This window comes from Bolinopsis microptera, chromosome 1 (genome assembly GCF_026151205.1).
Source record: "Bolinopsis microptera isolate Bmic1 chromosome 1, MBARI_Bmic_1.0, whole genome shotgun sequence".
NCBI lineage: Eukaryota > Metazoa > Ctenophora > Tentaculata > Lobata > Bolinopsidae > Bolinopsis > Bolinopsis microptera.
The window spans coordinates 12,427,865-12,449,528 of record NC_087072.1 but is presented as its reverse complement, the minus strand read 5'-3'; the positions used below and the strand labels follow the sequence as shown (position 1 = coordinate 12,449,528).

General features: G+C 38.0%; 7 protein-coding genes across 7 annotated transcripts; 1 reads left to right on the top strand and 6 right to left on the bottom strand.

Moving 5' to 3' along the window:
• Positions 1–38: 38 nt before the first annotated feature.
• Positions 39–1,276, bottom strand: LOC134816364 (ras-related C3 botulinum toxin substrate 1-like). The gene has a single exon (XM_063825181.1). The coding sequence runs from the start codon at positions 1,247–1,249 to the stop codon at positions 677–679; it is 573 nt and encodes a 190-aa protein (XP_063681251.1). The 5' UTR covers positions 1,250–1,276; the 3' UTR covers positions 39–676.
• Positions 1,277–2,244: 968 nt separating this feature from the next.
• Positions 2,245–2,814, bottom strand: LOC134815923 (ras-related C3 botulinum toxin substrate 1-like). Its single transcript, XM_063824569.1, has one exon. The coding sequence runs from the start codon at positions 2,812–2,814 to the stop codon at positions 2,245–2,247; it is 570 nt and encodes a 189-aa protein (XP_063680639.1).
• Positions 2,815–3,006: 192 nt separating this feature from the next.
• LOC134816355 (cell division control protein 42 homolog) lies at positions 3,007–3,664 on the bottom strand. The gene has a single exon (XM_063825170.1). It carries the CDS (start codon positions 3,647–3,649, stop codon positions 3,071–3,073), a length of 579 nt encoding a protein of 192 aa, XP_063681240.1. The 5' UTR covers positions 3,650–3,664; the 3' UTR covers positions 3,007–3,070.
• Positions 3,665–6,135: 2,471 nt separating this feature from the next.
• On the bottom strand, positions 6,136–6,843 carry LOC134818393 (ras-related C3 botulinum toxin substrate 1-like). The gene has a single exon (XM_063827922.1). It carries the CDS (start codon positions 6,834–6,836, stop codon positions 6,264–6,266), a length of 573 nt encoding a protein of 190 aa, XP_063683992.1. The 5' UTR covers positions 6,837–6,843; the 3' UTR covers positions 6,136–6,263.
• Positions 6,844–13,825: 6,982 nt separating this feature from the next.
• On the bottom strand, positions 13,826–14,848 carry LOC134815834 (ras-related protein Rac1-like). The gene is made up of 2 exons (XM_063824452.1): positions 14,768–14,848; positions 13,826–14,416 (listed from the first exon to the last, which is right to left on the bottom strand). Exons 1-2 carry the CDS (start codon positions 14,846–14,848, stop codon positions 13,826–13,828), a joined length of 672 nt encoding a protein of 223 aa, XP_063680522.1.
• Positions 14,849–17,269: 2,421 nt separating this feature from the next.
• On the bottom strand, positions 17,270–18,730 carry LOC134815734 (uncharacterized). Its single transcript, XM_063824349.1, has 2 exons — positions 18,203–18,730; positions 17,270–17,869 (listed from the first exon to the last, which is right to left on the bottom strand). The coding sequence occupies exons 1-2, from the start codon at positions 18,728–18,730 to the stop codon at positions 17,270–17,272; spliced, it is 1,128 nt and encodes a 375-aa protein (XP_063680419.1).
• A 917-nt stretch (positions 18,731–19,647) lies between these two features.
• LOC134818114 (coadhesin-like) lies at positions 19,648–20,971 on the top strand. The gene has a single exon (XM_063827539.1). It carries the CDS (start codon positions 19,677–19,679, stop codon positions 20,811–20,813), a length of 1,137 nt encoding a protein of 378 aa, XP_063683609.1. The 5' UTR covers positions 19,648–19,676; the 3' UTR covers positions 20,814–20,971.
• Positions 20,972–21,664: the final 693 nt, after the last annotated feature.

Below are 21,664 nucleotides of genomic sequence, written 5' to 3'. Positions count from 1 at the left end.
CATATATTGATAAACATTGACGAAAGAGATTGGTAAAAAGATGACCACTTTTAAACGATTCATAATTTATCATACAATATAACATATAAACAAAATTACAGATAAACAAATTATTAACAACAAATTACAAATTCTAGCAAATAGATAGAAGGAAAGCATCCTTTAATAAGTAAGAATCTTAAATAAGCGAGTAGAAATCTAACATAAAAAGGTCATAAATATCATTTGAAAGAATTTTATCTATTTGAATAAGGCTGGTAAAAATCTTGTGACAAAGCAGCAGCTGTTTTCTACAGTTCACAAATCTTTATATTTTCACAAATCTTTATATTTTCCACTACGTAATAAATTATAGCTCGTATTATCACATGGAAAATGGATAATATAGTTAATTGTTTCTTTGCCGAGGAAGGTATGAAAAGTGAATCTGATGATTAACCTTAATAAAAATAAATTGGAAACACCGTATTTACTACCCCGCTACTATGGGACAAAGATATTGTATAAAATGTAACTAAATAATTTACACATTACGGTGCCCATGTCTGAACGGCTCTCCTCAAAAACTTTCTCTCGTCATCGGAGCAGAAAGTTAAAAACCAAACACGGGTCTCATAAAATAAAAATGTTGTATATTATACATAAAGTTGTATCCTTAAAGTTGCTAACGATTCATTTACAAAATAATGCATTTCCTTTTCTTTTTCTTCTTTCTCTTTACTGTAGTATTGTAGTGAATACCAGTGCTGACAACCTCTTCAAATAACTCAGTCACACCTGTATTCTTTAATGAAGATATTTCCATGTATTTTGCAGCCCCAATCTTCTTAGCCATTCCCTCACCCTCGCCAGTTGAAATGGTAGTAAGACCATTGTCTCTCAAGTCTATTTTTGCTCCAACAAGAATTATTGGGACATCAGGGCAGTGGTGATGCAATTCAGTCCACCAGTAAGAATGGATCTCCTCAAAATCAACAAGGCTACCAGCAACATCAAATAAGAGTAGAAAAACATCGGTCTCTGGATAGCTAAGAGGACGTAACCGGTGGTAATCTTCTCCTCCCCCAGTATCCCAGAGTGCCAACTTATAGGACTGTCCGTTAACTTCACCATCTACACAGTAATTATCAAATACTGTAGGAACATGTTCATGAGGGAATTCTCCTCTGGCAAATCTAATACACATGCAGGTTTTTCCTACTCCTCCGTATCCAACAGCAATAGTTTTCAATGTTATTACATCAGCCATCGTATCTATTGGCTCCAATCTCCCATAACCTGTCTAGAAAGAAATTAAAGTTATGATAAAAGAAATCAATCACCTATATATACCTATAAATTAGATTTACTTTATATACAATTCATATATATTGATAGACATGGACGAAAGAGATTGGTAAAGAGATGAGAAATTTTAAACGATTCATAATTTATCATACAAAATTACATATATAAACAAAATTACAGATATACAAACTATTAACGACAAATTACCAATTCTAGCAAATAGATAGAAGGAAAGCATCTTTTAATGAGTAAGAATCTTAAATAAGCGAGTAGAAATCTAACAGAAAAAGGTCATAAATATCATTTGCAAGAATTTTATCTATTTGAATAAGGCTGGTAAAAATCTTGTGACAAAGCAGCAGCTGTTTTCTACAGTTCACAAATCTTTATATTTTCACAAATCTTTATATTTTCCACTACGTAATAAATCATAGCTACAACTTATCAAATTATTAATTGAAACATACACACAAAAGAATCCAGATTGGACTTGTTTAAACTTTTGAAACCACATTTTTTATAAACCCTACCAGTAACAAAATATATTTTTAAATTGATCTCGGCTTACCATCTAATGAAAGAAGGAAGATAACGGTACCAACCAACAGTAATCACCTCCACTCGTATTATCACATGGATAATATAGTTAATTGTTTCTTTGCCGAGGAAGGTATGAAAAGTGAATTTGATGATTAACCTTAATAAAAATAAATTGGAAACACTGTATTTACTACCCCGCTACTATGGGACAAAGATATTTTATAAAATATAACTAAATAATTTACACAATACGGTGCCCATGTCTGAACGGCTCTCCTCAAAAACTTTCTCTCGTCATCAGAGCAGAAAGTTAAAAACCAAACACGGGTCTCATAAAATAAAAATGTTGTATAATATACATAATAAAGTACAATATACATACATAAAGTTGTATCCTTAAAGTTGCTAAGGATTCATTTACAAAATAATGCATTTCCTTTTCTTTTTCTTCTTTCTCTTTACTGTAGTATTGTAGTGAAGACCAATGCTGACAACCTCTTCAAATAACTCAGTCACACCTGTATTCTTTAATGAAGATATTTCCATGTATTTTGCAGCCCCAATCTTCTTAGCCATTGCCTCGCCCTCGAAATTTGAAATAGGAACAATGCCATTTTCGTAGTCAGTTTTTGCTCCAACAAGAATAATTGGGACGTCAGGGCAGTGGTGATGCAATTCAGCCCACCAGTAAGAATAGATCGCCTCAAAATTAACACGGCTACCAGCAACATCAAATAAGAGTAGAAAAACATCGGTGTCTGGATAGCTAATGGGACGTAACCGGTGGTAATCTTCTCCTCCCCCAGTATCCCAAAGTCCTAACTCATAGGACTGTCCATTAACTTCACCGTCTACCGAGTAATTGTCAAATACTGTAGGAACATATTCATGAGGGAATTCTCCTGTGGCGAATCTAATGAACATGCAGGTTTTCCCCACTGCTGCGTACCCTACAGCAACAGTTTTCAATCTTATTATATCAGCCATCGTATCTATGGTCTCCAATCCCCCATAACCTGGCTAGAAAGAAATTAAAGTTATGATAAAAGAAATCAATCACCTATGCACATATATAGTGAATATACCTATAAATTAGATTCACTTTATAAATAATTTATAATTCATATATTGATAAACAGACAAGAAATATTGGTAAAGAGATGACAATGATAACTGAATAGTGGCCTGAGTGAACAATCAATATTCTGCACAATTTAATTTAACTGCTAAACGTTGGGAAATATTACATGATACTACATTTCTTTTTCTTCTTTCTTTTTACTGTGGTATTGTAGTGGAGACCAATGCTGACAGCCTCTTCAAATAACTCAGTCACACCTTTATCCTTTAATGAAGATATCTCCATATATTTTGCAGCCCCAATCGTTTTAGCCATTCCCTCACCCTCGACAGTTGAAATTGTAGTGAGACCATTGTCTCTCAAGTCTATTTTTGATCCAACAAGAATTATAGGGACATCAGAGCATGAGTATTGCAGTTCACCGCACCAGTGAGAATGAATCTCCTCAAAATCATCACGGCTACCAGCAACATCAAATAAGAGAATCAAAACATCGGTGTCTGGATAGCTAAGAGGACGACTCCGGTAATAATCTTCCCCTCCTACAGTATCCCAAAGTCGCAACTCATATGACTGTCCGTTAACTTCACCGTAGACTGAGTAATTTTCAGATACTGTAGGAATATAATCTGGAGGGAATTCACCTGTAGTGAATTTTATACACATGCAGGTTTTTCCAACTCCACTGTCTCCAACAACAACAGTTTTCACTCTCACTATATTTTGTTTCCTCTCGTCCATGCCTCGAACCTCACATAACCTTTAAAGAGAGAAATTGAGATGACAAAACGGAGGCTACATCTTATTTAGTATTCCTTTCATTTGATTGATCGGGCTATTTTTAGAGAACAAGATGAAGAGAAAAGTACATTTAAATAATCAATCGTAGAATTGCAAATGAATAAATAGTTAAAAACATGTATATGAATAGGTAGATGAAATGAAAAGTTTTTAATATAAAGAAAATGTTTTATGAGAACGAAGTCATGAGTCATCATTATATTTTAAAAAAACGTCTATGAAGACTTCGTTCATAAGCTTTCAAAATCATGTGATTGTTGTCGTCAAAATCAATTGACCTAAATTTACCCGAAAATATGAGCTAGTCACTAGCTGAATCAAGAAAGTAAAATAAATTTACAGAATTGGAGCAAAATCATAAAATACTAAAATAGCACACCTATTCTTTTTCAGTTCAGCAAGACTGTGATCGAAACCTATTTGAAGGACCATTTGATACTGAGAGGCAAAAGAATGAAATGTTCCCTACAGAATTTCCAAATATTTGGTATATTACCACATATAAAAATCAACATCATTATATATACTTTGAAGCAGTTACAGCTACATTGAAACTCTACAAAATGACACACTTCTTTGTCTTCTTTTCCTTTTTTGCTTCAGTAAGACGGTGATCAAAACCTAATCTGATAACTTCTTCAAATAATTGACCAACACCCCGATTCTCAAATGATGATATTTCCATGTATTTTGCAGCCCCAATCTTTTCTGCCATAGCCTGACCTTCTTCAGTTGTAACAGTTTGAATTCCCTTTTTGTTTCTTAAATCGATTTTAGAACCAACTAAAACTATTGGGACATCAGGACATCGATAATTCAGTTCGGCCAACCAATAGGAATGAATCTGCTCAAACCTATCCTCTTTATCACTAACAGAAAACAGAAGAATAAACACATCAGTTTGGGGGTAACTGAGGAGACGGAGCCTGTCATAGTCCTCTCCCCAACCGGTGTCCCAAAGTCCTAGATTGTATGGTCTAGCATCAAGATTACCAAGCAGCGAATAATTATCAAATACCGTCGGAGTGTACTCAGAGGGAAACTGTCCGGTAGTATAAGTGATAAGAAGGCTAGTCTTTCCAACATTACCATATCCAACTGTTATTGTTTTTATCAGTACTACTACCATACTGCTATCTGAACAAAAATCTCGTTAAAAATGTTGGTAGGTATTAAAACCACCAATTCGTCATTACAATTCTAAGAGTCGGACTGAATAATCCAATAGATAATTTGAAATTTCCCATATTTCGAAAGTGGGCAACACAGTTTTGTTAATGTGTATTAAATTATCTGTAATTGATCATATAATATTACATGAGACTCATACCAGGCTACTAGGGGCCAAGATCAAATCGACTATTTTGCAATTCAAATTCCACTCAATTTCACTCTGATAGTGATACAATTTAGAAATCGATCGGATATCCGTTTATAGTAAGTAGTTAAGAAGGTGCTTGGCCGGATATTAGTCAGAAATTTCATTAATTTTCAGGAAAAAGTCTTGAGCGCTAGGTCCCGAAAAATATTTTCGGCTCATAACATAATGATCAGAGTAATATGAACACAGGAGAAAAGTGGTTTCCAGGAAAACTTTTAAAATTTTTTACTTCTAGACAATTTTCGTTCCAAGTCATCCTCGATACGTATTACGTACCTCTGAAGGCAGGGCCCCCGCTTCCGAGCTCGCACTGCAAAGGTGATGTCTGCCTTCCGGGATCGCATTACAAGACGGAACCGCCGAATTTTTTAGCCATATAAAATGGTAAAAAATGGCATAAAATGGCATAAAAAAGAGACTTTTTATATGGATAAAATGGAAAAACCCTTGAGTAATTCTCCATTTATACCATTTTATGCCATTGCCTTCCTCAAAAAAAATGTCGTTAAACGTTTTCATGAATAAGGAAAATATCACATAGCACAGTCCGAAGAGAAGGGAATCAAGATCAATAGACTTTTCCATGTCCAAAATGGGCATCATATTCATAAAATCTTGAAGACAAATTATGTCCGGCAAAATTTCATTTTATATAAGTTCTGATCGAATGTCAATCATGTGAAAAAAACGTCAATGGTGTTAAATGTAATAAATAACTAACTTAACTTTATAGGGGATATTTGTTATTTGATAAATTTCTCAAATTTCCAGACCTTTAGATAACGACCTGATACTAACTGTATATGTTAGTGTTAACAGAAATTTATTCAAAACAATCATCCCTCAACTATATGAAACATTGAACAAGCACTTAATGTAATATGTAAAACATCGTGTACGTCATATCAATACATCTCATTATAATTAATACATCATATAGATTCACCTTCTCATCAGAAGAAGAGTTAAGCAGATAAAAACTAAACTGTAATTACATCCCACTTAACATGTTTATACAAAATAAATCTTACAATAGCATTGATACTGAGAGCCAAAAGAATAAAAATTTGTTTCTACAGAATTTCCAAATATTTGGTATATTACGGTATTACCACATATAAAAAATCAACATCATGACATTTATTTTGAAGCAGTTACAGTTACATTGAAACTCTACAAAATGACACATTTCTTTGTCTTTTTTTCCTTTTTTGCTTCAGTAAGACTGTGATCAAAACCTAATCTGATAACTTCTTCAAATAATTCACCAACACCCCGATTCTCCAATGATGATATTTCCATGTATTTTGCAGCCCCAATCTTTTCTGCCATAGCCTGACCTTCTTCAGTTGTAACAGTTTGAATTCCATCTTTGTTTCTTAAATCTATTTTAGAACCAACTAAAACTATTGGGACATCTGGACAATGATGATTCAGTTCGACCCACCAATAGGAATGAATCTGCTCAAACCTATCCTCATTATCACTAGCAGAAAACAGAAGAATGAACACATCAGTTTGGGGGTAACTGAGGGGACGGAGCCTTTCATAGTCTTCTCCACCACCGGTGTCCCAAAGTGCTAGATTGTATGGTCTAGCATCAAGATTACCAAGCAGTGAATAATTATCAAATACCGTCGGAGTGTACTCAGAGGGAAACTGTCCGGTAGTATAAGTGATAAGAAGGCTAGTCTTTCCAACATTACCATATCCAACTGTTATTGTTTTTATCAGTACTACTACCATACTGCTATCTGAACAAAAATCTCGTTAAAAATGTTGGTAGGTATTAAAACCATCAATTCGTCATCACAATTCTAAGAGTCGGACTAAATGAACAGTAGATAATTTCCAATATAATATCTAAAATGGGTAACTTAGTCTTGTTAATGTGTTATTAAATTATCTGTAAGTAATCATATATAATCATATTACCATATAATTATATATAGAACGTGTTCAAAAATCTAACTTCTCATCAGTAAACAGTTTATAACTATGTAATTAAAATGAATACACACCGTACGGACGTATGTATTAGAGATAGAATCAGGTTCCATCTTATAGAATGATACGATAGGTCGGTAGTGCAGAAAGTGTCTGTCTCTATGTTAACTGTAAATCCATGAAGTTTGGGGTTTACACTAGATAAGTTGTTTAGGTTTTAACCTAAACAACTTATCTAGTGTAAACCCCAAACTTCGTGGAAACAATTTAAAACGTTTCCATCAATCATAGATCAGTCGTATGAGCGTTTTTAGGTGGCTTGACACCTACAGGAGTCATGTGACTGTGCTACAGGAGTCATGTGACTGTGCTACAGGAGTCATGTGACTGTGCTACAGGAGTCATGTGACTGTGCTACAGGAGTCATATGACTGTGCTACAGGAGTCATGTGACTGTGCTACAGGAGTCATGTGACTGTGCTACAGGAGTCATGTGACTGTGCTACAGGAGTCATGTGACTGTGCTACAGGAGTCATGTGACTGTGCTACAGGAGTCATGTGAATGTGCTACAGGAGTCATGTGACTGTGCTACAGGAGTCATGTGAATGTGCTACAGGAGTCATGTGAATGTGCTACAGGAGTCATGTGAATGTGCTACAGGAGTCATGTGAATGTGCTACAGGAGTCATGTGACTGTGCTACTCACAATTATAGAAAAATGTCAATGACGTTTCAAAAAATTCAAAATTATACATATTATAGCTAATAACATTATTGAATTGTATAAAATATCAAAAATTGTATTAAATATCAAATATCAGATCCCAATTCACAGATGTAAACGATGCAATATTCCCATTATTTATTATTTGGGGAGGATTCCTAATTGAACCTATATTACCTGTTCTGCAGTACCAGTTTCTGGTGCCAGATCACAGGTTGGTCATCAATTATAAGCAACTATTAAGTGAATACAATTACAAAACGTTACATTTAGTTTTCGTCTTCCTCACTGTCTTCTTCCTCTTGTAATGATAACCAATACTGGCAACTTCTTCAAACAACTCAGTCAAACCTTTATCCAGTAAAGAGGATATTTCCATGTATTGTGCAGCCCCAATCTTCTTAGCCATTGCCTCGCCTTCAACAGTTGAAATAGTAGCAAGACCATTGTATCTCAAGTCTATTTTTGATCCGACAAGAATGATAGGAACGTCGGAGCTAAACCGTCTGATTTCTGACCACCAAAAGGAAAACATTTCCTCAAAACTATCTTTATTATCGGTGATATCGAAAAACAAAAGAAACACATGAGAACCGGGATAGGCTAAGGGACGTAGTCGACTGTACTCTTCAAGTCCTTTAGTGTCCCAGAATTCAACACATAAAGGTGTATTATCTAATTCGCCCCTCTTCTTAAAATCATGCATAACCGTAGGAACGTACAGTTCAGGTCCCCAGTCTAGTTGGAAGTCAGTAGTAAGAGTAATCAATGCACATGTTTTCCCTGCTTCATAATTTCCAACAACTACACATTTTATGTCTATGTCATTACCCGTTGCCATCTTCTGCAAAAGTTTCCTTGTTAGTTAAGTACAAATATATTAATTAATCTGAGAAACAAAACATTTCAAAATTAGTCTGGTAGTTGATCGCTATGCATAGCAATTTCAAAGAAGAACGGAAATTGAATTAACTAAAAAAACTGAATTAACTAAACAGCTTTATTTATAAATTTCATTGTAGCACTTAGCAAGACAGGACACACCCACGACATCGGTCTCTGGATAGCTAAGGGGACGAAACCGGTCATAACTCATAATCTTCCCCTCCTCCTCCAGTGTCCCAATATCCCAACTCATAGGACTGTCCGTTAACTTCACCATCTACCGAGTAATTGTCAAATACTGTAGGAACATATTCAGGAGGGAATTCCCCTCTGGCAAATCTAATAAACATGCAGGTTTTTCCCACTCCATAGTACCCAACAGCAAAAATGTCAATGACGTTTCAAAAAACTCAAAATTATACATATTATAGCTAATAACATTATTGAATTGTATAAAATATCAAAAATTGTATTAAATATCAAATATCAGATCCCAATTCACAGATGTAAACGATGCAATATTCCCATTATTTATTATTTGGGGAGGATTCCTAATTGAACCTATATTACCTGTTCTGCAGTACCAGTTTCTGGTGCCAGATCACAGGTTGGTCATCAATTATAAGCAACTATTAAGTGAATACAATTACAAAACGTTACATTTAGTTTTCGTCTTCCTCACTGTCTTCTTCCTCTTGTAATGATAACCAATACTGGCAACTGCTTCAAACAACTCAGTCAAACCTTTATCCAGTAAAGAGGATATTTCCATGTATTTTGCAGCTCCAATCTTCTTAGCCATTTTTTTTTTTTTTAAGAGAGGCTGGGCCAAGATAGCCCACGAGAAGATAGCATTGAGATGCTCTGCCTACCTCTGGGGTGTGGCAACCTTGGGGAAGGTTGCCGGTGAAATCAGAGTGATTGGTGGAGGATGGTGTAAGATGATATATGAGTCAAAATGATACGCTTAAATGCCAGCTGGGTTTGGAAAAGTAAAACGAGACGAGACAGCATATGAGCTAATACTTTAAGTCACCCCGGTCTGATCCAGCTCTTCCGGCACAATTAAGCGTTTGGTGCGGTTTGCGAAATTGACAATTGTGGTGATGTGTTGGTTGTCGAATATGTCATTGACAGAGAGGTAGTAGTCCTGGAAATATTGACCTCTAATTTGGGCTATAGCTGGACACTGTCCAAGGAAGTGTGAGACAGTTTCCTCTCCGTCGCCGCACATAGGACAAGCACTGGTGTTTGATTTGCAAATGGTGTGAAGGTGTTTGTTTAAGCCGCAGTGACCCGTGATGAGGTGAACTGCAGTTCTGTAATCTTGTCTGTTTTTGCTGAGTGTAGTGTTGAGGTTTTTGATGATTATGGCATGCTTGTGGCCGAGTGTCAGTTTGGTGTGTCTGGGACCGTCAGTTAACCAAGTTTCCTGATTCAGTCTGTTGACTTTGTTGTCGATTTGACGCTTGATGTAGGATTGTGGAATTGGACACTTTAAAGTGGATTCACTGGTTGTACCAAGCTTGGCCAGCTCATCTGCTTTTTCGTTCCCCCACAATCCGATGAGTGCTGCAATCCATCGTATCTCTAGCGTGTTGTTGGATCCGAGTGCATTAAGAGAGTCGTAACAGTCTCTTGTAGTTCTACTCCGCGTTGAAAGCGCAGAGATAGCTTGTATAGATGAGAGACTGTCAGACCATATGATGATATGTGTGTTGGTATAGGTAGAGAGATATTTGCAAGCTTCAATGATGGCGGTGAGCTCTGTTTGGTAAACAGTGCAATAATCAGGGAGCTTGAATGATCTTTCTTCAAGGGTGGTGTTATTGTTGTCAGTTGTGATGATATAGCCAGCCCCGCATCCTGAGTCTGTGAGTGACCCGTCAGTGTAGCAGGTGATTGTTTCACTGGTAATGTTGTCAATGGTGTTTTGAAGTGAATTTCTATATTCAGTGGTATCGGCTCCAGGAGTTGTGACGGTGAAGTGCCGTCCCAGCATCATGGTTGGTGTTGTTAGGTCTCTTGTTGCTCTAGGTGGGATAATGAGGTCTGCCATGAATTGTTTGTTGATAGTGGTCTGATTTTTGATAGTTCCCTTCCTGAAGGCGATAGTTTCAAGAGTGAGGCTGCCATAAGCTTGTAGCCTGGCCGCACCCTTTTCTTAGCCATTGCCTAACCTTCAACAGTTGAAATAGTAGCAAGACCATTGTATCTCAAGTCTATTTTTGATCCGACAAGAATGATAGGAACGTCGGAGATAAACCGTCTGATTTCTGACCACCAAAAGGAAAACATTTCCTCAAAACTATCTTTATTATCGGTGATATCGAAAAACAAAAGAAACACATGAGAACCGGGATAGGCTAAGGGACGTAGTCGACTGTACTCTTCAAGTCCTTTAGTGTCCCAGAATTCAACAATCAACACATAAAGGTGTATTATCTAACTCTCCCCTCTTCTTAAAATTAAAGCAGTTACAGTTACATTGGAACTCTACAAAATGACACATTTCTTTGTCCTCTTTTCCTTTTTTGCTTCGGTAAGACTGTGATCAAAACCTAATCTGATAACTTCTTCAAATAATTGACCAACACCCCGATTCGCCAATGATGATATTTCCATGTATTTTGCAGCCCCAATCTTTTCTGCCATAGCCTGACCTTCTTCAGTTGTAACAGTTTGAATTCCCTTTTTGTTTCTTAAATCGATTTTAGAACCAACTAAAACTATTGGGACATCAGGACAACGATAATTCAGTTCGGCCAACCAATAGGAATGAATCTGCTCAAACCTATCCTCTTTATCACTAACAGAAAACAGAAGAATAAACACATCAGTTTGGGGGTAACTGAGGAGACGGAGCCTGTCATAGTCCTCTCCCCAACCGGTGTCCCAAAGTCCTAGATTGTATGGTCTAGCATCAAGATTACCAAGCAGCGAATAATTATCAAATACCGTCGGAGTGTACTCAGAGGGAAACTGTCCGGTAGTATAAGTGATAAGAAGGCTAGTCTTTCCAACATTACCATATCCAACTGTTATTGTTTTTATCAGTACTACTACCATACTGCTATCTGAACAAAAATCTCGTTAAAAATGTTGGTAGGTATTAAAAACCACCAATTAGTCATCACAATTCTAAGAGTCGGACTAAATGAACAATAGATAATTTCCAATATAATATCTAAAAAGGGTAACATAGTCTAGTTAATGTGTTATTAAATTATCTGTAAGTAATCATATATAATCATATTACCATATAATCATATATAGAACATGTTCAAAAATCTAACTTCTCATCAGTAAACAGTTTATAACTATGTAATTAAAATGAATACACACCGTACGGACGTATCTATTAGAGATAAAATCAGGTTCCATCTGATTGAATGCTACGGTATGTCGGTAGTGCAGAAAGTGTCTGTCTCTATGTTAACTGTAAACCCGACACGAAGTTTGGGGTTTACACTAGATAAGTTGTTTAGGTGAAACGTTTCCATCAATCATAGATCAGTCGTATGAGCGTTTTTAGGTGGCTTGACACCTACAGGAGTCATGTGACTGTGCTACAGGAGTCATATGACTGTGCTACAGGAGTCATGTGACTGTGCTACAGGAGTCATGTGACTGTGCTACAGGAGTCATGTGACTGTGCTACAGGAGTCATGTGACTGTGCTACAGGAGTCATGTGACTGTGCTACAGGAGTCATGTGACTGTGCTACAGGAGTCATGTGACTGTGCTACAGGAGTCATGTGACTGTGCTACAGGAGTCATGTGACTGTGCTACAGGAGTCATGTGACTGTGCTACAGGAGTCATGTGACTGTGCTACAGGAGTCATGTGAATGTGCTACAGGAGTCATGTGAATGTGCTACAGGAGTCATGTGACTGTGCTACAGGAGTCATGTGAATGTGCTACAGGAGTCATGTGACTGTGCTTCAGGAGTCATGTGACGGTGCTACAGGAGTCATGTGACTGTGCTACAGGAGTCATGTGAATGTGCTACAGGAGTCATGTGACTGTGCTACAGGAGTCATGTGACGGTGCTACAGGAGTCATGTGACTGTGCTACAGGAGTCATGTGACTGTGCTACAGGAGTCATGTGACTGTGCTACAGGAGTCATGTGACTGTGCTACAGGAGTCATGTGACTGTGCTACAGGAGTCATGTGAATGTGCTACAGGAGTCATGTGAATGTGCTACAGGAGTCATGTGACTGTGCTACAGGAGTCATGTGACTGTGCTACAGGAGTCATGTGACTGTGCTACAGGAGTCATGTGACTGTGCTACAGGAGTCATGTGACTGTGCTACAGGAGTCATGTGACTGTGCTACAGGAGTCATGTGACTGTGCTACAGGAGTCATGTGACTGTGCTACAGGAGTCATGTGAATGTGCTACAGGAGTCATGTGACTGTGCTACAGGAGTCATGTGACTGTGCTACAGGAGTCATGTGACTGTGCTACAGGAGTCATGTGACTGTGCTACAGGAGTCATGTGACTGTGCTACAGGAGTCATGTGACTGTGCTACAGGAGTCATGTGACTGTGCTACAGGAGTCATGTGACTGTGCTACAGGAGTCATGTGACTGTGCTACAGGAGTCATGTGACTGTGCTACAGGAGTCATGTGACTGTGCTACAGGAGTCTGTAGCACAGTCACATGACTCAAAAACCGGTACCGGTTTTTGTTTTCCTTTGGTAATATTTTAATTTGAAACAATTTTTTTAATTGCGATAGATTAATAAAAAAATTAAAAAACTATCAACACAACGCAAGTCCAAGAGTCGGAAAAAAATCAATAGATCTTAAAATTAGCTAATCCATTATTCAATATTACAACATTTTCTTGAAGACAATTCAATGTTATCGTTTATTCTGATACAATGACTCACAATTTTAGTAAAAATGTCAATGACGTTTCAAAAAATTCAAAATTATACATATTATAGCTAATAACATTATTGAATTGTATAAAATATCAAAAATTGTATTAAATATCAAATATCAGATCCCAATTCACAGATGTAAACGATGCAATATTCCCATTATTTATTATTTGGGGAGGATTCCTAATTGAACCTATATTACCTGTTCTGCAGTACCAGTTTCTGGTGCCAGATCACAGGTTGGTCATCAATTATAAGCAACTATTAAGTGAATACAATTACAAAACGTTACATTTAGTTTTCGTCATCCTCGCTGTCTTCTTCCTCTTGTAATGATAACCAATACTGGCAACTGCTTCAAACAACTCAGTCAAACCTTTATCCAGTAAAGAGGATATTTCCATGTATTTTGCAGCCCCAATCTTCTTAGCCATTGCCTCACCTTCAACAGTTGAAATAGTAACAAGACCATTGTATCTCAAGTCTATTTTTGATCCGACAAGAATGATAGGAACGTCGGAGCTAAACCGTCTGATTTCTGACCACCAAAAGGAAAACATTTCCTCAAAACTATCTTTATTATCGGTGATATCGAAAAACAAAAGAAACACATGAGAATCGGGATAGGCTAAAGGACGTAGTCGACTGTACTCTTCAAGTCCTTTAGTGTCCCAGAATTCAACACATAAAGGTGTATTATCTAATTCGCCCCTCTTCTTAAAATCATGCATAACCGTAGGAACGTACAGTTCAGGTCCCCAGTCTAGTTGGAAGTCAGTAGTAAGAGTAATCAATGCACATGTTTTCCCTGCTTCATAATTTCCAACAACTACACATTTTATGTCTATGTCATTACCCGTTGCCATCTTCTGCAAAAGTTTCCTTGTTAGTTAAGTACAAATATATTATTCAATCTGAGAAACAAAACATTTCAAAATTAGTCTGGTAGGTGATCGCTATGCATAGCAATTTCAAAGAAGAACGGAAATTGAATTAACTAAAAAAATTGAATTAACTGAACAGCCTTATTTATAAATTTCATTGAAGCACTTAGCGAGACAGGACACACCCACGACATCGTGCACACCCAATAACACGCATTAACGATAACAAAATAAATAGAAACAGCATTAAAAACGTTACCTTCTCACACTACTTAGCAATCTCTGAAAACTAGTCTGATTCCTGGAACGACTAAACTTGTACCCAATCCTTATCACCTCACTAAACAGTTCTGCCACACCCTCGTTCCTCAGGGCTGATACCTCCATGTACTTTACAGCTCCGTGTTTCAGAGCCATATCTGAGCACTGTTCTGAAGTCAGGACCTTGATCCCTGCCTGCTCTGAACACTCTCTCAAATCAGCTCGGGTAGCAACAAATATAATCGGAACATCTTTTGAAAACAGACGAATGTCTTTTAACCACTGGGAAACTGTGAGTTCGAATCTGATATCTGAATCGCATAAAACGTCAAACAGGAGCATACAAAGGTGTGCGTCTCTGTAACTCTGATGTCTGTGCTCGGTATAATCAATACCACTTCCTGTGTCCCAAATGCTGAGACTGATCTGCCTTCCCTTATGCCCACAGTGCATATTTTTCGTCACATTTTAACTCGAATCCCTAAAAATCAAATATTTTTTGACTTATAGGTGCGGATTTTGAAAAACCAAAAAATTATTTTCGGCTTATGATTAACAGGGTAGCATGAAACGTGGAGAAAAGTGGTTTTCAGAAAAACTTCGAAAAATTTTTCGTACCTCCCGTATCGAGAGCTCCCGCTTCCGAGCTCGTGTTGCTCAGGGGAGGCCTGCAATTACTTAGCTTCCTTGTTAAGCTCAATAAATGTAAGAAAGATTTGTTTGTAATCGTGCATCAATCAACTTTCTTTTTACACTTAACAATCGGTGAAAGGTTACAATATTCCCTGCAAATGTTACTACATGTGTCAAATCGGAAGTAGGGAAATAAAGAGTAACCTCAATAATGAACCTGTTATAACCAGTAAATATCATGCACGAATTGCACGTGCTAGAATGGTATTCAGAATTCTTGCACATTTCGTTTCCTAAACTCGGGTCAGACAGAGTTGATACAGAATAAGTAACAAGGATAAGTACGGACAGTAATGATTGGTTCCAATATTGGAATACTGGTCCCTGATTGGTTTCAATATTGGAATACTGGTCCCTGATTGGTTCCAATGTGTTCATCTAGAGAGATCTACTCTGTATACAATGTCACCTACTCAATCTACCGGGACTGAAACTTCACTAACCAGGTTTACCTTATCACTAGACTACTCCCTCCCACTACCTACTATCTTATCAGTACAGTACTGAGTACAGAGTACCAGTACTATTCTAGTAAACAGAGTAACAGACACACTTAGTCGGGTAGGGAAGTAGGGAGAGACACAGAATTATCATATATATATTGCTGACGTAAAAAAATATTTTCGTCAGTAAGGCCAGTAAACATCATCGGTCTGGTCGTATAGCTAGCTCTTAGAAATGCGGAACTTATTATGTAATTACAAACTATGGCTTATAAGGATAAATATCATAATTGATAATGACAAAAGCCCAATAATAAGGATTAATTTAAATTTTCCGGCAAGTTCCGGCTGCCTTATATTTTACCCTCCTAACACCGGTTCCGGTCCGGCAGAATCCGGCTAACCGGATAATAAATTGATATCCGGCAAGATCCGGTCCGGCAGCCAAAAGCCCATTCCGGTCGGTTCCTACTACGGGAGTCATGTTACTGTGCTACGGGAGTCATGTTACTGTGCTACAGGAGTCATATGACTGTGCTACAGGAGTATGTGACTGTGCTACAGGAGTCATGTGACTGTGCTACAGGAGTCATGTGACTGTGCTACAGGATTCATGTGACTGTGCTACAGGAGTCATGTGACTGTGCTACAGGAGTCATGTGACTGTGCTACAGGAGTATGTGACTGTGCTACAGGAGTCATGTGACTGTGCTACAGGAGTCATGTGACTGTGCTACAGGATTCATGTGACTGTGCTACAGGAGTCATGTGACTGTGCTACAGGAGTCATGTGACTGTGCTACAGGAGTCGTGTGACTGTGCTACAGGAGTCATGTGACTGTGCTACAGGAGTCATGTGACTGTGCTACAGGAGTCATGTGACTGTGCTACATGAGTCATGTGACTGTGCTACAGGAGTCTGTAGCACAGTCACATGAATCAAAAACCGGTACCGGTTTTTGTTTTCCTTTGGTCATATTCTAATCTGAAACAATTTTTTTAATTGCGATAGATTAATAAAAAAACTACTAAACTATCAACACAACGCAAATCCAAGAGTCGGAAAAAATTAATCGACCTTTAAATTAGCTAATCCATTATTCAATATTACAAAATTTTCTTGAAGACAATTCAATGTTATCGTTTATTCTGATACAATGACTCACAATTTTAGAAAAAATGTCAATGACGTTTCAAAAAATTCACAATTATACATAATATTATAGCTAATAACATTATTGAATTGTATAAAATATCAAAAATTGTATTAAATATCAAATATCAGATCCCAATTCACAGATGTAAACGATGCAATATTCCCATTATTTATTATTTGGGGAGGATTCCTAATTGAACCTATATAACCTGTTCTGCAGTACCAGTTTCTGGTGCCTTATGACAGGTTGGTCAGCAATTATAAGCAACTATTAAGTGAATACAATTACAAAACGTTACATTTAGTTTTCGTCTTCCTCACTGTCTTCTTCCTCTTGTAATGATAACCAATACTGGCAACTTCTTCGAACAACTCAGTCAAACCTTTATCCAGTAAAGAGGATATTTCCATGTATTTTGCAGCTCCAATCTTCTTAGCCATTGCCTCACCTTCAACAGTTGAAATAGTAGCAAGACCATTGTATCTCAAGTCTATTTTTGATCCGACAAGAATGATAGGAACGTCGGAGCTAAACCGTCGGATTTCTGACCACCAAAAGGAAAACATTTCCTCAAAACTCTCTCTACTATCGGTGATATCGAAAAACAAAAGAAACACATGAGAACCGGGATAGCCTAAGGGACGTAGTCGACTGTACTCTTCAAGTCCTTTAGTGTCCCAGAATTCAACACATAAAGGTGTATTATCTAACTCTCCCCTCTTCTTAAAATTATGCATTATAAGGAACCCATAAGGAACGTACAGTTCAGGTCCCCAGTCTAATTGGAAGTCAGTAGTAAGAGTAATCAATGCACATGTTTTCCCTGCTCCATCATTTCCAACAACTACACATTTTATGTCTATGTCATTACCCGTTGCCATCTTCTGCAAAAGTTTCCTTGTTAGTTTAGTACAAATATATTAATTAATCTGAGAAACAAAACATTTCAAAAATAGTCTGGTAGGTGATCGCTATGCATAGCAATTTCAAAGAAGAACGGAAATTGAATTAACTAAACAGCTTTATTTATAAATTTCATTGAAGCACTTAACGAGACAGGACACACCCACGACATCGTCCACACCCAATAACACGCATTGACGATAACAAAATAAATAGAAACAGCATTAAAAACGTTACCTTCTCACACTACTTAGCAATCTCTGAAAACTAGTCTGATTCCTGGAACGACTAAACTTGTACCCAATCCTAATCACCTCACTAAACAGTTCTGCCACACCCTCGTTCCTCAGGGCTGATACCTCCATGTACTTTACAGCTCCGTGTTTCAGAGCCATATCTGAGCACTGTTCTGAAGTCAGGACCTTGATCCCTACCTGCTCTGAACACTCTCTCAAATCAGCTCGGGTAGCAACAAATATAATCGGAACATCATTTGAAAACAGACGAATGTCTTTTAACCACTGGGAAACTGTGAGTTCGAATCTGATATCTGAATCGCATAAAACGTCAAACAGGAGCATACAAAGGTGTGCGTGTTTGTAACTCTGATGTCTGTGCTCGGTATAATCAATACCACTTCCTGTGTCCCAAATGCTGAGACTGATCTGCCTTCCCTTGTGCCCACAGTGATGAAGAGTGGCCGCGTCAGTAACAAGTGGTATGTACACTTCATCTGAAGGGAACTGCCCTTTTAGATAGGTTAAAATAAGACTTGTTTTGCCGACTCCATCGTATCCAACAATAACTGCTTTCAGAGGTATTGACTCATTTTTATCTGTCATTCTGTCATTGGTCGGCTCAAATAAGGAATACCATTTCACAAAACATCAGTTGTTCAATTGAATTACAGTTTGTATTCTTGTAGCACTCCTATATGGAAGTTTTGTTTCAGACCTTCTGTGATTTAAACTAGCGAAATTATAATGAAAAATGCTTATCGAACCGCTTACTGTTTCGACGATGGTCTATTGAATATAATAAACAGGCCTGGCACGCACACATTCCAATACAGATCTGGCTCGAATGCAAAAACTGGACAGATCGGATCACATCATACAGGACTATTATTTTGAGGTATTTCCAAGTAGATAAATACAATTCCAAACTTCTAGTCCCTTTCCTATCTACCCAGGTGGCTTGACAATTCACAGTTCGCAGTCCACCAGTCCAGATTAAGCGGAATGGTTGCAAATGTCTGGAATATAACGGGATTAAATTTAATAAAAATTATTGGATGGGCGCTGTTAGACAGTCACATAAATTAGTAGACAGATACGAAGAGAGCCGACATTACTTCGTGATGAGATCTGTAGCTTTGTCAAGTGTGGATATTGAGCTGTTGTGCTGCTATCAGAACTAACTCTCACTGGTACACTATAGGAGAGCAGGTTTTTAGCTGAATTATGGCTAACGATTGACATGTCTCATACGTCAAAAGATTGTGAACGTGAGCTAGGCTCAGCCGAACCAATTTAATTAGCAAACACACAATCCACATCTACCCATGTTGAAATTACCTTCAGTTCTATGTTATAGAACCTCTACAGCATTACTCTATGATATGTTGTGGTTAAAGCAACTCACTGAGCTCACGACGAAACAACTTTCTAAGCTCATGAGCAAAAGCGTCATCAGTTGAAAAGCACATCACTTCATGTTGAGAGCTCCTACCATCTCCACCCACCATTCCTTCATTTCCCATCGTACCTCAACTCAAGTTAGTTTCTCATGATGATTAAGTCTATCTGTTTCGTAGCTCTTCTTATCCTGACCGTTCATGGTGGTAAGAAGGGAGGATGCAAGATCTCTCAAAAGAAGATGCCAGCAACTTTAAAGAAGTTTGATGCTTGCCTCGAAAAAGGATTCAAATCTGCACTTGATAACTGCAAATCAGCGGAAGGAAGTCTTAAGATGTCAAAGAAGGAAACGAAGGGATGTAAGAAGATCGAGAAGAAGCTGAAGGCGTGTGAGCACAGTTGTGCCGAACCTTCTGTTGATGGTGGATGGACAGACTTTGGAAACTGGACAGAGTGCTCAGCTGAATGTGGAACTGGATCCCAGACAAGATCAAGAAGCTGTTCTAACCCTACCCCAGCAAATGGTGGAGAAGAATGTTTGGGAGACGATAACGAAAGCCAAGAATGTAACACACAGGGATGTCCAGTTAACGGTGGATGGACAGACTTTGGAGACTGGTCAGAGTGCTCAGCTGAATGTGGAACTGGATCCCAGACAAGATCAAGAAGCTGTTCTAACCCAGCCCCAGCAAATGGTGGACAAGAATGTTTGGGAGACGATAACGAAAGCCAAGAATGTAACACACAGGGGTGTCCAGTTAACGGTGGATGGACCGACTTCGGAGACTGGTCAGAGTGCTCAAATACATGTGGAGCAGGAACCCAGGCGAGTTCGAGAAGCTGTTCTAACCCAGCCCCAGCAAATGGTGGAGCAGCATGTGAGGGAGACAGCAGTGTCAGCCAAGGATGTAACACTGCTTCAGGCTGCTGCAGCGGAAACACTTGCTTTGGAGGATCTAGCACTTTCGTTGCTCTGAAGATAGGGGAGACATTGTACTCAAACAACAGGAAGTATCGTCTCGTCATGCAAACTGATAGCAACCTGGTCATCTACTGTGATGGTGGAAGCGCTATTTGGAATTCTGATACCATGGACAAAGGAGTACAGGATGGTCTGTATTTCCAGGGAGATCAGAACCTTGTTCTGTACTACGACGGTGGACCTTGGTCAGCTAACTCCTACAACAGCGGAGGTAAGAACCTGGTCATGCAGGATGATGGAAACCTTGTCCTCTACAAAGACAACGGTGAAGCAGTCTGGAACACTGAAACAGACGGTAAATGCTAATCTTTTACGTTTGAAACTCTTGGATTATTGTAGTGCAGTTCGGCTGTAATTAACAGTATGAAGTTTAATTTTAGAATTAATATTTTTATTTGGAAATTGAAATCTCATTTAAAATACATTGCTGTAGTGATACATTTTGACTATTCGTTTAAATTTAATCTGCGTTTCATTATTATATTGTAAACTTATCTAACTTAAAATTCGAATGTATCCTGTGTTTCCTGTATGAAAATTGGGCTCCGGATATTCAGCTTCCAGTACCTCGATCGTGACTTGTGTCACTCATACTGACCCCACTTATTGGTCATTGGTCAAAAATTCAGCCAAAACTGTGAAATGTTGGTCAAGGAAACGGCAGAAAAGCTTATATTTATAAATCTTCCAAAATTTCTCCTCCTATTCTGCGAATTTTCCGTTTATCAAAGCTCTCTTGGGTAATCTAGCTTTCAGTACCTCAATCCTGTCTTGGATTATCCACAGTGAATTCACTAATTGGTTATTCAAGAAAAATGTAGAAAAAACAGTGAAATTTGGATTTATAACACTTGCCAAAACAACATATTTGTTGAACTTGAACCACATGGAATATAACACTGACCGTTTTCGTGACAGATGGAAGAATTAACCATGGCTGGGTGACCTAGTGGCTAGTGGTTAGAGCTTCCACCTTATGTGTAGAGGGTCCAGGGTTTAATCCCAGTGTCACTCAGTGTAGGGAGTAGCTGTGTAAAGGGTCCAGGGATTAATCCCAGTGTCACTCAATGTAGGGAGTAGCTAAGGATTCATTGGATCTATGCAATCTCCTCGGTCAAGGCAGCCGAATGATAGGAAACTTGATTGAAGGCTAAATG

What these genes read in the sequence shown, in the direction of transcription:
- LOC134816355 (XM_063825170.1), bottom strand. Translation starts at nt 3,649, where the DNA reads ATGGACGAGAGGAAACAAAATATAGTGAGAGTGAAAACTGTTGTTGTT.
- LOC134818114 (XM_063827539.1), top strand. Translation starts at nt 19,677, where the DNA reads ATGATGATTAAGTCTATCTGTTTCGTAGCTCTTCTTATCCTGACCGTT.
- LOC134815923 (XM_063824569.1), bottom strand. Translation starts at nt 2,814, where the DNA reads ATGGCTGATATAATAAGATTGAAAACTGTTGCTGTAGGGTACGCAGCA.
- LOC134815734 (XM_063824349.1), bottom strand. Translation starts at nt 18,730, where the DNA reads ATGACAGATAAAAATGAGTCAATACCTCTGAAAGCAGTTATTGTTGGA. An exon ending in TGGCAGAACTGTTTAGTGAG is followed by an intron (nt 17,870 to 18,202) that starts GTGATTAGGATT and finishes AAACTTTTGCAG; the next exon opens with AAGATGGCAACGGGTAATGA.
- LOC134816364 (XM_063825181.1), bottom strand. Translation starts at nt 1,249, where the DNA reads ATGGCTGATGTAATAACATTGAAAACTATTGCTGTTGGATACGGAGGA.
- LOC134818393 (XM_063827922.1), bottom strand. Translation starts at nt 6,836, where the DNA reads ATGGTAGTAGTACTGATAAAAACAATAACAGTTGGATATGGTAATGTT.
- LOC134815834 (XM_063824452.1), bottom strand. Translation starts at nt 14,848, where the DNA reads ATGGCTCTGAAACACGGAGCTGTAAAGTACATGGAGGTATCAGCCCTG. An exon ending in TGGCAGAACTGTTTAGTGAG is followed by an intron (nt 14,417 to 14,767) that starts GTGATAAGGATT and finishes AAACTTTTGCAG; the next exon opens with AAGATGGCAACGGGTAATGA.